The sequence below is a fragment of the Micromesistius poutassou genome, assembly GCF_964030765.1.
Source record: "Micromesistius poutassou genome assembly, chromosome: 4".
NCBI lineage: Eukaryota > Metazoa > Chordata > Actinopteri > Gadiformes > Gadidae > Micromesistius > Micromesistius poutassou.
The window spans coordinates 5,644,018-5,660,444 of NC_140274.1; the positions used below are offsets into that span (position 1 = coordinate 5,644,018).

The following is a 16,427-nucleotide window of genomic DNA, read 5'->3' on the forward strand; positions in this document are numbered from 1 at the left end:
ACACACACACACACACACACACACACACACACACACACACACACACCTGGAACTACTGTGCCGGCTGATCAGGTAACTCACACAAACACGGCTCACTTCCACAGCTGTCAAACTCCACCCCCACACGACCCACCCTCCGATGCAATCGCCATGGCAACGCCATAAATAATGCAGTCTGCTGCAAAGCATGTGGGGCGCCACAGAGACAGACGGGCAGAAGTCTTCAACCACCGGCTTGCATAACCTGAGACAGTCCCGCATATTAACTCTGCACCATCGTAAAAAGTACTACTCTGTGGGCGTGCCACCATGCCATGAGCCGTCCCCACCATAGTACCCATGAGCAAGGCATGGCAGTCCCAAACGCAGCTCTGGAACGAGGACTGCAGGGTGCTGGAGAGGCGGGTCCTACCTTGAGATGTGCCGTTGGCCAGGCTCTCCTCAGGGGAAGATGGGATGGAATCAACTCAGGCTGTAAGAGAGAGTGTGAGAGAGAGAGCGTGAGAGAGAGTGAGAGAGAGAGAGAAATAACACAATTAGGCCTGCTTTGCCACTTCTTCAAATCCTTCTTCAGTTCCATCCAGTACAGGTCAACAGGTTCACCCAGTAGCTCTTGACTGTAGCTACCCAACACGATTGTTCTCTGTGGACTCCTTTAAGGCCACAAGTGGACTGTGCAGTTCCACAACACAGCCACTAGGAGTCCGGCAGAGAGACACAAATATTATTTAATGACTTATTTATTGAATTATTATATTATCATTATCTATCTAGCACCACTAAAACAAGAAAATTGTATCGTAAAAAGTATGACATTGCAGATATGAACCCTACTGCTCTGCGAGTACGTTATGTTTCTCTCGTTCTATTTTTTGGTTCCAACACGCCTCTTGTCAGCATATTCACACCTTCACCATGAACTCTTTCTGTCTGCTTCATCTCTCTCTCTCTCTCTCTCTCTCTCTCTCGCTCTCTCTCTCTCTCTTCCCCCCCCCCAAGGGGCAGAGTAGCAGTGGTCTGAGGTCATCAGGCAAACACAGACAGACAGACAGACAGACAGACAGACAGTAGCCCAACACATTAACAGGAAATGAAATATACCACCCACACACCTAAACTTAACCCAACACCTACACTTTCCGCCTTCTATCAAACTACTGTGAGGTGGACGCACAGACTAGACGTCTGACGCCCCATCAATCAAACACTGATGGAGGCGCTGTCACTAATCCCTGATTACCTCAGGCCAACGCCGTGTGTGTGTGTGTGTGTGTGTGTTACTGAAGTGCTCTGTGCTAACAAACTGGATCTACCTCTTAATCAACTTACTAAGCTACATTCCCTCACACACACACACACACACACACACACACACACACACACACACACACACACACACACACACACACACACACACACACACACACACACACACACACACACACACCTATTAGCAGTCTTACTGGTGACAGCGACCTCGGATGAACCGTCCACGACAGAGGTTCTGTTCGGAGGCGTCGACTGCCAACATAATGTAATTCTGTCCAACCACACAGAACTCTTATGTCTTGGTGACCAAACGACCCTAGAGCTCATGGGAAATGTATCGAATGAATATGATTTGAATTTAAGTGGAGTGGAATAGAGTGGAATGAATGGAAAGTGAACTTGGCTACTTTTTCATTTGTTTAAAAGTAGCCAAGTTCTGCGTTCTATAAACTGCTCAGGTACACACAGTAGGAGACTGATGGGACGTGGCAGGTCCCCGGGCTGCGGCTAGTGGAGGGGAGCAGAGCCACATTGTGAAGCACTGCCTTTCCTCTCCACCGTCTTCCTAAAATATGAATCTAAAAAGATGTAAAGAGCAAAAATAAAGCAATTTCTTTCTTATACATATTTATGAGACAACTGTGTCTAATGGGCAGGTAGGAAGGAATCAGAGCAGAAGGGGGAAGATGATAGAGAGACACAGCTTAAATTAACCACCAGGGAACGCTCAGACAGGAGTGGCAGGGGGACGCAGTGGCAGAGAGAACGACATGAAGACAGAATGATGGACAGATGTACATTATATTGGAGAACACAAAGACACTGAAAGTACACTGAAAGCGATCATGTTGAGGCAAGGGTTGTAACGTGAGAGAGAGAGAGAGAGAGAGAGAGAGAGAGAGAGAGAGAGAGAGAGAGAGAGAGAGAGAGAGAGAGAGAGAGAGAGAGAGAGAGAGAGAGACGCTTGACTGATCTGGTTTTAAGAGAACACCAAAATCGGTTGGGGATGGGGGAGGTTAAGGGGGCTGTCTCTGTCCTGTCATCTTGTTAATACTGAGGTGAGAACACACTAGACATCTCCTCAGGGAGGGGGGGCAGAGGATGGCTCCTTAGAGAGTCTGAGAGAGAGTGAGAGAGAACGACAAAGAGAAAGAGAGATGCAGTATGAGGGATATGGGGATGAAATATGAGACAGATGTGATGATGATAATGCAAAAATAAGTATATAGTATTAAAGCTCCAAATTCAACTTGAAAAAATGATAAAAATAACTAATAAAGCCATGGTGTGTGAGACTGGGTACGGCGGATACAGACACGTTGTCACACGCTGTCAACATCACAGAGAGAGAGGGAGACAGCGAGCAAGACCACAATAGATAGACAGAGAGAGAGAGAGATTGAGAGACAGAGACAGAGACAGGAGACAGAGAGAGGGAGAGAGTGAGAGACAGAGACAGAGAGAGAGTGTGTAAAGTAAAAAAAACAACCTCAAAATTAATAAGGTGGTCCCTCCGGCTGTCTGGAGAAGCGAACACACACCACCACGTTTAAATCCACACTCATCAATTCATGTTAACCGAATTAGGGAAAATGTGAAGTATTCCTCGACGGGCCGGAGCAATGCGACCGGGATGACCTAACGTCCGTTGGTTAAATACTGATTATGTTAGTGGACTGGCCATGTCAATCATCGGTAAGTAAATAAGTAAAGAGTATGACCTTAAATCTTATTAGCCAAACGAAAGTGTGCGAGTAAACAGACTGAATCGTGACTTTCTGGAAGACAGACGGACACAGGAAGACAGGAAGAAAGAGATGAGCCAATGGAAGGAAGGAATTGTCCATCACCAGATTGAGAGAGTCGTATGCACGTTAGAGTGCCAAAATAAAAGCGCAAGCTCGAGATAAACAGAGATGCTTGATCGATGACCACACTTTGCTAAAAGCTAGGTCCTGGAAGGTGACAGCAGCGAAGGAAGGCAATGGAAAAGAGAGAGAAAGAAGGATGAATGTATTTATAGCTAATTGCATTACAGTTGCTTCAGTGGTTCTGGTGAGTCATGATCACTGACCACAGCCGACTGTCCCCTTAGCAGAGCGAGAGGAGGAGGAGGAGGAGGTTTGATAAGAGTGGACCAGGAGGATGAGAGGAGGAGGAGGAGGAGGAGGTGTGAAGAGAATACAAGAGGGGGACGTCGAAGAGGAAAAGTGGGTGGTCAAAACAAAGAGGACGTTTTTAGTATTCATCACAGTGGGGAAGGGAGGAGGGAGGGAGATGGACTCAGTCACCTTTCCCCAGTGTTTGACTGTCTGTGCATAAACACACGCAGGATGGCACACACACACACACACACACCCAGGAATGCTCTCACACACAGAGGGACTGTGTTGGACTGTGACGGAGGCAGGTAGTTAGAAAGCCCTGGATCTGCTTTCTAAATTTGTTTTTTCTCACTCCTATTTAAAGCATTCATACATCTCTGTCTAACCCCGCGTCACCATTTCTCTCCCAGCATTCTAAAAGATATGGAGGCAGAGTGCTCGGTGAAGTGTGTGTGTCTAGGGGGTGTGGCTGGCCCCAATGAGTGGGCGGTTCCCTCACCATATGGTCACACAAACACACACACACACACACACACACACACACACACACACACACACACACACACACACACACACACACACACACACACACACACACACACACACACACACACACACACACACACACACACACACACACACACACAGCTGTCATGCTTTAACATGCTGAGATATTGTGCCCTTGAATTTCATTTCAGTTCCATTTAATTTTGATTATCAGCCTTACGGTCGAATAAAAGGATCATAAAATGCAGAAAATTGAAAGTGGAATAAAAGATGTAGCAATCCACTTCAGGATAGGTGGGTTCAGATTCTTATATGCTGAATGTCAATAAAGATTGTGTGCAACTGTTTCCCATAAATACTTCAGGTATTGTGGTTTAATAATTGATTTGTGACCTTACAACCTGGGAGGTGGGAGCTGTAGAGGCTTAGAGACGGAAACACACCAGAGGAACAAGGGGTTTAAAGTGGCTCAAAGTGAACCACGCATCAAGCACAAATACAATCCCAAACACAGCGCAACACACACACATTAACTACACAGTCATTACATAACATGACAGCATCATACATAACACTGCCATTTATATTTCTCTGGTTGAAACCCTTTATAAACTGGGACTCATGTCTGATGAAGACTCTCCGTCAGACACCAGCGGCCTCAGTCGCGGTGTTCTCCTCCACCTCGGTCCGGCGGGGGTGGAGCGGCACGGCTAGGTGGTGGTGTTGGTGGAGCAGGAGAGCGACTAAACGCCAGGCTAACCATGCTAACCTCCCTTCAGACAGTGCGTCCATTTATTCAGCTCCTGGCACGGAGCTGGTCCGTCTAGCGCGGCCATACGTGTGCACGGCCGGTGGAGAGTGTGTGTGTGTGTGTGTGTGTGTGTGTGTGTGTGTGTGTGTGTGTGTGTGTGTGTGTGTGTGTGTGTGTGTGTGTGTGTGTGTGTGTGTGTGTGTGTGTGTGTGTGTGTGTCTAGTCCCTAGCTGGCCATGCATTGCAACGGGTCAAATTGACTCAAAACCCAAACAAACTATGTCCAGCCGTCAGTCTGTCCCTTATAAATAGCTCAGATGACAGGTGAGACTAACACAAACACACACACCCTTCTCACACACACACACACACACACACACCTTTATCCTAGGTTAATCTTCCCTGACTGCGGTGGCTAAAGGCACCAGAGCCAAGCTATGGTGTTGGCTGGGTCTCTAAACTGAGTCTTCTAAACACTGTCCCACTACTCTGTAGACACACACACACACACACACACACACACACACACACACACACACACACACACACACACACACACACACACACACACACACACACACACACACACACACACACACACACACACACACACACACTCCCCCCACCCCAGCCCAGCCCTGAGTCAAAGTGACAGATGATTGTTGTCGTACAGCCCATAAAACAACTCCCCTAATCTCTGGGTCTGGGGTGACCATGGCAACCGCCAGACAACCTTCCCGGGCCACGAGGAGCGAGGGCTCTTGGCTGGCCTCAGCCTCGATGTCCAGACTCCCAGTCCGCCCCGTACAACAGTAGCCCTTCTATAAAATCATGTTTGGCATGGAACAGGGGCAGCCAGGTCCAAATCATTTTAACAGCTTGGGCAATGATGTGGCCCATTTAAAAATAAACTGCCATCACACTGGGAACGCCTCCTTTAAAAAGAGGTTCAAACTCAAAAGAGTGCAGCCAAGAGCAGACCACTGGTACTGGAGGATGAGTATATGTTTCCTGTAGGGGACATTTATTTAATCTGCGTCATGTAATTACAGGTTTTTACAGCAGCCGGACGGTTTATAGTTTGTGTCCGGTCCCAGGGAGCAAAGGGCAGGCGCTGTGAGGTGATGAATGGACTGCCGACAGACTTGGGATGACAGAGTGAAAAGGGGAGCGGGGTAGATAAGCCAAACACAAAGGGGTCAGATGCAGAGAGGCATGAAGTGTGTTGGTACAAACCCATGTGAAATTCCATTGCTCTGAAATGTGAGGTCCCAGATTAAGGTTAGAGGCCTATGAGACCAATAGGCTATAATAATAGTCCCATGTCTAAAAACAACAACAACAACGACACTGTTGAACTCTAAATAAAAAAAAAACCTTATCCAAGACAATATTAAAACAATCCCACAATACTAAATATCAGTTGGGGCTGAAATACTGAAATGTGTGAACTGTCCTACAGACGCTTGAACCCAACCTAGACCCGGCAGCAGACCGACTCAGGTGGACCCGGGCAAGGCTTAAAGTGGATGAATCACGCCACCGTTACGTTAGATACGAGGAGGCCTACGTCATGGTGATACCATGAGTTCCTTCGGTCTATCTTATCAACTGAAGCTCAAGTTATCAATAGACTCAACTATAATTCATTCATTCATTAATTCGTCCGAGCTGATCTCCTATATCCCTTCGACCTGTCCTCCCTCCCGTGTGTCAATCCGCTGTGAACTCTATCGGCTCAGGTTCCCGTCACCACGTTGTAAACTCTGAGGTAACCCGGCCCCGGAGTCATCATACCCGGAGCGGGTCGTCCCCGCACTAGTGTCCAAAACTAGGCTCTACCTACCGGGGCCTGGCTGACCTAATGCTGCTGCAAAACGAGCAGCCAGCCCGGTGACACGGAATAATCTGTCCCCCTCATGCTGTACGACCTCCTCGGTTCATTTCGCTGCCCTGCTCCGGTCTACCGGTGCGTTCACCGGAGCACCGGTGTCTACAATGTGGACCCAGCAACCCGACGATCATTATCCCACACATCACGGCGTTTAGCAGGAGCCCGAAACACATGACATTAAAATGCACCGCTTCACGGCTGAATTAAAAACGGCCAACGCGTTAAAAATAACACAGGGGCTAACTCACCAGTTGTCTATTTCGATAAGGAAATTCCACCCTGGACAGTTATTCCAGACTCACAGCCACGCACGACCGCACGCATTCAGCCAACTCTACTGTGGTCTACACCCCACCGTTTTTTTCTTTATGGCAAACTTGCCTATCCCAGTCTATTGTTAGGTCCATAGAGCTACTGCACAGAACGCCCGCCCTGTGCACCCACACCAGCCCCGCATTGGTGGCTATTTAGCCCTTTCATGTTTTCATTGGACGACGCGGCTGTCCGTCAAAGAGGGGACCGGGTCTCAATAGGAACACTGGATTCCCACTGGAGCCGTGGGGTGCGTCTCAAAAGACACGGGGGAAATCATCTACTACACGAGTTCGATGACTCTCTCTTCGTTCTCAGTGTAGCTCAGTTTCGAAACAAGACGGTAGTTCATTACCCGAGGCTAAGGACAATTAAAAAAGGGGTTGTGGTCTAGGCCTGCTGTTCACCTTGCCCATTATATGTTTGCCTCTAGGCTTGAAATGAAACATTATAAAATGCTATAATGTATGTCATCTGGACATAATACCCAAAGATTACTACTTCAATCTGTAAAGGTAGTAGACATCGCAATCGCAATCTCTAAATCTCTAATAAATATGATGATGGATGGATGGATTAGTAGAGTAGGCTATATTTCCATCTCAGGATGAGTAATATATATATATATATATATATATATATATATATATATATATTTGCTTTTCAATAGTCAACTAGTTCTAACATTAATCACGAACCAAACCATTGGATCGATATTACGGACACAATTGTTGATACATAGCGTACTGTTCACAATTTATCCATAACTATAATGAATTGATTTGATGAAGAAATTGTAAAACAGTTCCCTCTAGTGGACACACGGGTAAATTGAGAAGTACATTACAATCGGTTCAAACGCTGGTCCCCGAATCCTGCTTATTCGAAGACCCTTAAGTAATTTCATGAACATTCTCAAAGTCTACATTTTGTTCGTTTTTTGGTCGAGTCTTTGGGTCCATATAAAAGCAAGCATGCGGTTTTAAATAGTATTCATTATTAATGTTATTATTACCTATGATTACCCATGTGTCAGTTTAATTACCTTTTTCCCAATGGCTTCTGGTTGAATTAAGGGCCATTATATTTAGGTTATTTAGGGGAATCTTGATTTACTTTGTGTCTGTGGTCAAAATAAATGGCTTACCTTGAAGATGGCAAAAGGCTTAAAGATTAGCCTTTAAACAATCAGGTGGGTTTAGCCCAAGTTGACATTTCACACACAAATAATAGAGGTAAGATGTAGGGCTATCTGTTTACACTGAAACAGTAGTAACAGCTCACATTACTAGGAGGCCGAAGCTAAAGTAATCCAGGACTCCGATTTCAGACCCTTTGTTTGCAGACACTTTTAGATACAACACTGGATGACTTTGAAACGTTACCGAGATGGGAAAACCCGCCCAATAGTTTTATGTTGGGTCAGGATAAGATCATCTAAGAAATATATGCATAGTGTTCAGGCCTACTTATATTTCATATGGTAAATGGTAGATTACTCTGGAATTAAGGATGAGTGTGTGAAAAATATATAGTTTTCTTTCCTGGAAAGAAGGAGAATAGAAACAAGTTAACAAATCTAGTCTTTACTCTTTATTGTCACAGAAGTGTAGAGATCACAACACATTGCAGTAGAGGCAGTAGTACAGTATTTACATGATGAAAAGCCAGGGCAATAATCCATATCAAAGCTGTACAAACACGGTGTCCTTCACTCAGCAAATAAACTCATAAAAATACAATCTTCTTGTAAGCCTGAGCCAGCCCTCATCGCAATATGTACATTTAGTTTCAGTCAAAATAGTTTTAAATGTATGTTTATAAATATTACTATTGCCATCTTATAGTACATACAATTCTTCACGCTTGGCATGTTATTTCCCAGATGGAACTATACTCTTCTATAAAACTAGCTCTGGAAGGGGAAAGCAGGTACATTAATGCATGATTAAAAATCATTTCATGATATGTGCTGACAGCCACCAAGCAGGAAGGTGCAGTTATGTGTGATGAAGTCATATCAATATTCTGGTAACATTATTATATGGTTGAAGTAGAAGGAATCAGTTGGTGAGACGTACAGTAGACGATGCAGCATGTCGACGCTGTGAGATACAGTATGTACATTGTTCTGTGATCAGCATTAGAGACCCACACGCACACACACACACACACACACACACACACACACACACACACACACACACACACCCTTTCTAAAATTACATCACAACTCTATTCCTACGACTTTCATGTAAGCCCAGAGCCCTGATACAACAACAAACAGTTTCCTCAATGATACAATATAGGTCTTCTTTAATTCTAAAAGCATTGCACATGTCCCTGGACAAAGTAAAAACAACAGCGTTGAATGAGAATAACTTAAAACTTTGGTACATCGTCGTAGAATGTAAAAACGTTAACTTCCGATGGCCCGCGGTTGGCAACCATCTTGTGACATCATCTACTCTTAGTGCAATGAAAGCCTGCGCGTCTCGGTGACGAGTAAAGCCTCTCAGGACCGACGAGTCCACCCAGTGCTGCTCCCTGAAGACCTGAACCACTTCCCATCTCTGAGCTCACGACAACCCGTCAGAAGACCAAGCTCCATCTCTGATCACATGACGCCACGACGTTGCGTTGAGTCTCAGGTGCCCTCCACATCTCGAACAGAAGACGACGGTTTTAGCCTCATGCATAACGACAACAATACCCGACCCCCGGAGATAAAGACAGCGTCTCAATATCCTGACGTATCCTGACGAAGAAGCTGAAAGGACATGGGGTCCGGGTCCGAGGTCCCCCCGAGCCGTAAACCTCACAGAGCCCCGGCCTAGACCGTCCCGGAGGTCAAAGGTCATACGTTGGAGTCTGGCAGGAAGGCGGCGATGGCGCGGAAGCCCTGGGTGCGGCGGACCAGGTCCCGGATCTCGGCGTTGAGCTCCGTCAGCTCCCCGCAGACCCGGGTGAGGTCCTGGACGGAGCCCACCAGGGCAAAGGTCCCGGGCCGGCCCAGCGCCTGGTGCCGGAAGAACATGTTGAGCAGCGTCTGCACCTCGTCCTCCGACGCGCTGCCGAAGATGTCGCTCGGCCACGCCTTCCTGGACGCAAACAAACGGCCCCACGCTCCAGTTCAGTCTTTTGTTCATTCATTTATGAGCGATATTTAGATATCAGTACAGGAACTGTTTTTTTAGGTAGCAATGTTGAATAGATTATTTGGGATTCACCCCTGAATATATTTTGTATTATTTAGTACTGATTTATTATGACTGGTGATTAATTCATAATTCTAAAACGGGTGGCTTAAATCAAGCGATCTGATTGGTTCCCAACTGTTGTATAATTAGCGTATACACACAGCTATGACGCCCGTTCAGGTTACAGAGTTCAGTATCACTCCGTGCCTAACTTGAACTGTTGTTTATTTATATATAAAAGCGATAGCATAGTTCACTGAAGCCTAAAAACATGTTGATTGCTGGAGAGGGTGGAAATGTTGTAAAGCAATAGGCACACAGTGAGTGAACTGCTCGATAGTAGGTCACGGAGTCACGGAGGCTGGATTTGATTGATATCATCAAAAAGAAGTGTAGTAGAAGCCACTCAGAACTTACTGCCAATGATTCCATGTGCTAAAAAGCTTATAATCACGACAGGCTGTGGAATGTGCTCATTATACCACAGTTAAGGGGGTCGCCGTCCCTCCGCTGTGCGTCGGGACGAACAACGCCCCTTAACTCTGGTATAATGAGCACATTCCACAGCCTGTCGTGATCTATTGCTTAAATATATTATATTATATTAATACATAGACTTTTTGAGAGGTATCAATACATACACTGGATTTAAATGGAATAAAAGGTGTTCATCCATAGACTGATCATAAACAGATTCCCAAGTATCAATCCCTAAACTGATTATAAGTGGACTATGACCGGTCGGTCCCTGAGCTGACTATCAGGCCAGGTGGAGGAGAGCTAACCTGCAGTCCCGGATGGTGCGGAGGGCGGAGGGGAAGTGCTGGTTCGTTAGGCCCTCCAGGACGCTCTGCACGGCCTCCTCAGAGGAGCTGAAGGTGGGCTCGGGGCCGTACCCGTCCGGGGGGTCCTGTGCGTCGCTGGTCACAGAGGCAGCCGCCCCCCTCAGGCCCCTCTCCAGGTCGTTCAGCTCAGAGGAAATGTTGCTCAGCTGGGGGGTCCAGGGGAGAGAGAGGAATCAGACTCACGGTTTATTTACTATCTCTATCTAGTTGTTTAGCAGGCACATTAATCCAAAGCCACAATCATTCAGGAGCAAGGCATGGTGATCAATGATGGTAGACTACAGGTAGACTGTAGTGAGGACGAGGGGATTGGACCCTGTGCACCCAGTTGGGAGTAAAGCACCCCTACCACTACAGTCTTCTTCCCCAGGATTATACCAATATCCAAGCATTATAGTAATAATTCAACTCCTTAATCTCCTGCTTGGGTATTACCTGTCAAAGCATGTTGTACACCACGTCTAGGATAAAACCGAGATGTTCAATAAAGATCTGTTGGGTAGGAGGATGGTAGGGGGGAGGTCCTACCTCAGGGATACAGCTGATGGTGTGGACCTGGCCAATCAGCTTGCAGTACGACTGAAAGAGCAGCAGGAGCTGGAAGTGGAGTTTGTAGAGCCGTTGACAGAGCTCCAGTTGCTGAGACGGAGAGAAACAAACAAAAACACTAATAAACAACAGTAGAGGAACAGTTGAAATGCCCTACTACTTTAATCAACTCCAAGACCGACTGACCCACTACTGTACACCGCCGTCTAGAGGCGATCTAGTGGTACTGCTTCTGTGGATTTGATTGATATAATCAAAAAGAAGTGTAGTAGAAGCCACTCAGAACTTACTGCCAATGATTCCATGTGCTAAAAAGCATGCGTGTTATGAGAGAGAAAAAGAGGGAAATGGACAGAATCAATGAAAAGCATGCATTGTCGCGTTAGTTAGCTCTTTCATCAAGCCACTAAAAGCTTGTGTTTTATTGGTGTGCACTAGTGGAGTGGAGAACAGAGGGTTGGCTGTTCGCTATGTGTGGGTCTGTGTATAACATAAAGGAGGAGGAGGCTCTGGTGACTCAGTGGCACATGAAGGTAAACAGCCAGGCAGGTCAAACAGCCCTTTTCTTGTGAGTCCACACAAAAGACCTGGTGGTCAACAGCCGCAGCGGCGCCTAGAGACCACAGTGACAGCTGACACCGTTACGGCTCCCGCAGAAAGCAAGCCATCAGCTCACGTTGCACTTTGACTCATGTTCTCTCTCATGTTCTCTCTTATGTTCTCTCTCCTTACTTTGGTTACATGTGTGCAAGATGTGTGCAAGTGTTTAGGAAATGCAAAGCCCAGCAATGAGCTTCCATGCTGCAGGACAGAGAGCAGCAGGGAGCAGTCAGTGCGTTTACATGACACTCAAGAAAGTCGATTTATTGGCTTAGTCCAACTATGATTGGATTACTAAAATGCATGTATACACCTTAGTCGAGCTATACTCGAATCGAATTGGCTTACTCATAGTCGAGTTAAGACCCCTAGATAATGCGATTCATAGTCGAGCTAAGCGTGCATGTAGCCAATCGAATTGGCTTATGCGTTGATTTGCGTTCTGCGCATGCTCGAGACCTTTTCCCGGGGCCGTGAGCCGGAAGTAGAAGGAGACGATAGTCTTGTTGTTGTTGTTGTCGCGGCCGTCGGATAAGGGATAACGAGAAACGGCGATTTATTTAAAAAGGTGGCGCAGAAGATGGAGGAAGCCGGTGAATGTAGTTACCCCCTATAAGAATTGTGTCCCGGCCGCGGGAGTGCGCATGGCATGCATTCATTAAAGGTGGAAACACACGGACACTACGCTTCCATTTCACCCAAGGCTGAATTAAAAGTACATGTTTTCTAAATGTGGGTCATCAACAAGGTTGTAAAGTAGTAACTTCGGGCACATCTGTCAAAATAAATGTTTTTTTCTCCCGACGTGTTTACGATCTTTATTCATTCCTTGCGATGCGGTGGGAAATGTATACGGACGGGCGGCGGAGGGGCTGCTCCAGCGGGAGAAAGATGTTTTCAGCAGACAGCTGTCAACTAACTTTGGGTTGGCGATTTATTAAAAAAGCTGGCGCAGAAGATGGAGGAAGCCGGTGTCGTGTAGTTACCCCCTATAAGGAGCGTATCATCATCAACGTGCATTCAGTACACACTACACTTCGATTTAACCCAATTCTGAATTAAATGTTTTGTTTTTCATCAATGTTGCTCATCAACGAGGTTGTAAAATAACTACGATCTTTATTAATTAATTTCGCCGCGGCCGAACTGACGGGGGTATTCTCTGATATTATGAATCTTACAGACTGCGTCGGGTTCTCCGACTCTCTGGTACTTCCACAACAAGTAAAGACTCCTAGTCGGGTTTATCTCGCCCATGGGCAAAAGGAATTGGGGGAAATTAACTTTGGCTTTGACTCTCTGAAGTCCAGATTGAAACGCGACATGGAGGAGAAAGCGATGTTTCAGCAGACAGCTGTCAGTTCACTTCGGGTCTATATCATTTCTCCGACGCTCCATTGTTCCTCTCGGTCGTATGCGGACTGCTCCACCGGCAGAGCAGCCGGAGGAGTCGGCATACGACCGAGAGATCGGAACAATGGAGCGTCGGAGAAATTATATAGACCCGAAGTGAACTGACAGCTGTCTGTTGAAACATCGCTTTCTGGAATGAGTTTGTTGTTGCTGGTGACGTAAGGAGGTCAACCGGTGGCTCTATTACCACTAGTTGAAATGGGCACAGCGCCACCTATCGTACCGGGGAATGACACGCTTCGGCCAATGAATCGATTTACTCACCGCCATGTATATGCGGACAATTGCAGTTGTCCAATTGAGGAGCATAATCGAGCTATGGCTTTAATCGAATTAAGCTGTGCATGTAAACGTACTGACTGATCATGGGGCGGTCGGGGGGCTACCCAAAGCAGCTCAAGGTGGAGTGTGAGAGGTGGGGGTATGAGTAGAGGAGAGGAAGAGATGCACTCACAGAGCTACAGAACCACACAGAGGACAGGAAGGCAGGGAGCACAGAGTAAGACACAGGGTTACAGAGGGAATCCACAGAGAGAGCGTTGAATCTAGTGCACGGCTTCCTCACAACACACTCATGAGTTGCTAAAACATGCAGAATATTAAGTTATTGAATGAGTACACTACAGAGCAGTACAGATAAGCTTTCATTCTTAACCATGGACTGAACAGGCTGTATTATTTGTAATGTACCAGTAGTGTATTTAGTAGGGTGTTTGTTTGTGCTGTACCTTGTCCTTCTCATCCTCTGGTTGGTGATTAATGGAGACGCCCTCAGTAACTCTGGGAAATGTAGTCTTACAGTCGCTCAGCCACTGTTTACAAGAGAGACACCACAGCAGCAATTACAGTCAACCCAGGGCCAATCCATCAAGCAACCGACAAATCGATCAACTGATGTATTCTGCTTCTAGAATTCTAGTCAAGAAAACTGCCCCATCGTTTCTCTAACATGACACAGATGAATATGGACATAATCAAAATGATGATAACAGATGTCATATAAATGATTGTGTTTTAATGTCCACAGCTATGACCCGCAGACCCTCCGAGCCCCCCATTGATCCTGTCACCATGCCTCAACCCAAACACACGAGAGCATTCGGAAGGTTTTAACCCAGAGAGTAAAAGAGCGTACAGAAATGGTGGCATCTCGTCGGTTGTTGTAGGTGTCCAGATACTCCTGGACCTCCAGCACACTGAACTTCATCTTTTCAAGGAGACCATATGACATGATCTGAAAAAAGAGGTTAAAATAATCAGTTTTCTCTCTGCCAGAAAAACTGCTGATAGGAGGAGCAGTGATGTTAGGGAATCATTTATCTACTATGTACTACCTGACCTCCACTTATCTCCCTCACCTCCCCCACCTCACCACTCTCCCCTCACCTCTCCTCTCCTCATCATATGTTCCTTACAGTGAACTGACATATCTCCTCTCATCTCCCCCCTAGACCTCACCTACCTCCCCTCCCCTCACTACCCAAACATACCGCCCCCTCCTCAGGTCATCGTACTCACAGTGTCTTAACATACTGCCCTCAGATCATCAGTCTCACAGTGTCCTAACTAGGGGTGGGAATCGAGAACCGGTTCCTACTCAGAACCGGCTCCAACTAACCAATTCCATCGGAATTGTACGCCTCCAACGTTATCGATTCTTATTAACAATCTCTGCGCAACATTTTCCGGTTTTCTCGTCGAATGCCATGTGTTCAAAAGCCTGCGTTTGAGTCAAGCGCTCTAATCAAGCGAATAATAAATCCTGATTCGAAAATGGATAACGCACAGAGCAGCCAACCTGAGCGGTAAACTGCAACCCCAAGTCATCCCCGCTGACAGCAACACGCTGCGTTGGTGGAGAGACACGGGCTGCCACAAATACCCGCTTCTCTCAACATAGACGCGCAAATCCCTGTGTGTGCCAGGCACGTCTGTGCGCTCCCAACGTGGGTTCTCCACCGCTCGTAACACCGTGAATAGAGGGGGCCGCACTTGATCCAGATCAAGTTGATAGACTGGTGTTTCTAGCAAAAAACATTAATAAATTAATTTCTTGCAGATAGGCTATAAGCCTTAGTACTCCTGCTGCTGTCTCTTGTTTAAGTTGTCACGTCATTGTTTGCGCTGTGCAGGATTCCGTTTTAGTTTTTCATTGCATAGCCTAATTTTGTGATATGCATAGTGGCACTTTATATTGATTAAGTTGATATATGTTTCAAACAAAGAGGATATGGTCTAAGTCCTGTTTATGTCTCCTCTAGTCACGTTATATATTTGTGATTGAATCTCCGTTACAGTGTTGTTGTTTTTTTGTGGGGGGGAGCAGGGCCTCATAGATATTCAAATATATTCGAATACGTTGCTTGATATTCGATATCCATTCAAACTTGATTTTTCTCAAAAGTGACAGCCCTGTATAGTAGTAGTATAGTCGTATTTATTAATAAGGCAGAGCGAGCTGCATACAAATATTTTCCGGTTTCATGGATTTTAGCTGATGATGACACGATAGCTCTCAGGCAGCTGGCCCCTCCACATCGGCTCAAGTTACCCCTATATTTTCTTTTCAACTCTATATCCTGCGATGGTGTTGTTCAGCATGTAAAAAATAAAAATGAAATGGTTGCTTTTGGTGCAGAAGACTGTGTAGAACTCTTTTTTGCCACTCAATGAACTACTCAGGAATCGGTAAGGAATTGGATCGATAGACAGAATCGACAATGGCATCGATATTGATAAAAACTTCAATTCCCACCCCTAGTCCTAACATATCACCCTCAGATCATCATACTCACAGTGTCCTAACATACCACCCTCAGATCATCATACTCACAGTGTCCTAACATACCGCCCTCAGATCATCATACTCACAGTGTCCTAACATACCGCCCTCAGATCATCATACTCACAGTGTCCTAACATACCGCCCTCAGATCATCATACTCACAGTGTCCTAACATACCGCCCTCAGATCATCATACT

At 46.1% G+C, this 16,427-nt stretch overlaps 1 protein-coding gene across 1 annotated transcript in view; it reads right to left on the bottom strand.

The window, feature by feature from the left end:
• Positions 1 to 8,428: 8,428 nt before the first annotated feature.
• The window catches only part of frya (furry homolog a), a 52,419-nt gene continuing 44,420 nt past the window's right edge, over positions 8,429 to 16,427 (bottom strand). Inside the window, exons 57-61 of the mRNA XM_084466326.1 lie at positions 14,581 to 14,679; positions 14,174 to 14,257; positions 11,412 to 11,522; positions 10,824 to 11,029; positions 8,429 to 9,939 (exon numbers count right to left, since the gene is read on the bottom strand). Coding sequence (XP_084322452.1) covers positions 9,696 to 9,939; positions 10,824 to 11,029; positions 11,412 to 11,522; positions 14,174 to 14,257; positions 14,581 to 14,679 — 744 coding nt within the window. The 3' untranslated portion in view covers positions 8,429 to 9,695. The remainder of the gene's footprint in view (positions 9,940 to 10,823; positions 11,030 to 11,411; positions 11,523 to 14,173; positions 14,258 to 14,580; positions 14,680 to 16,427) is intronic.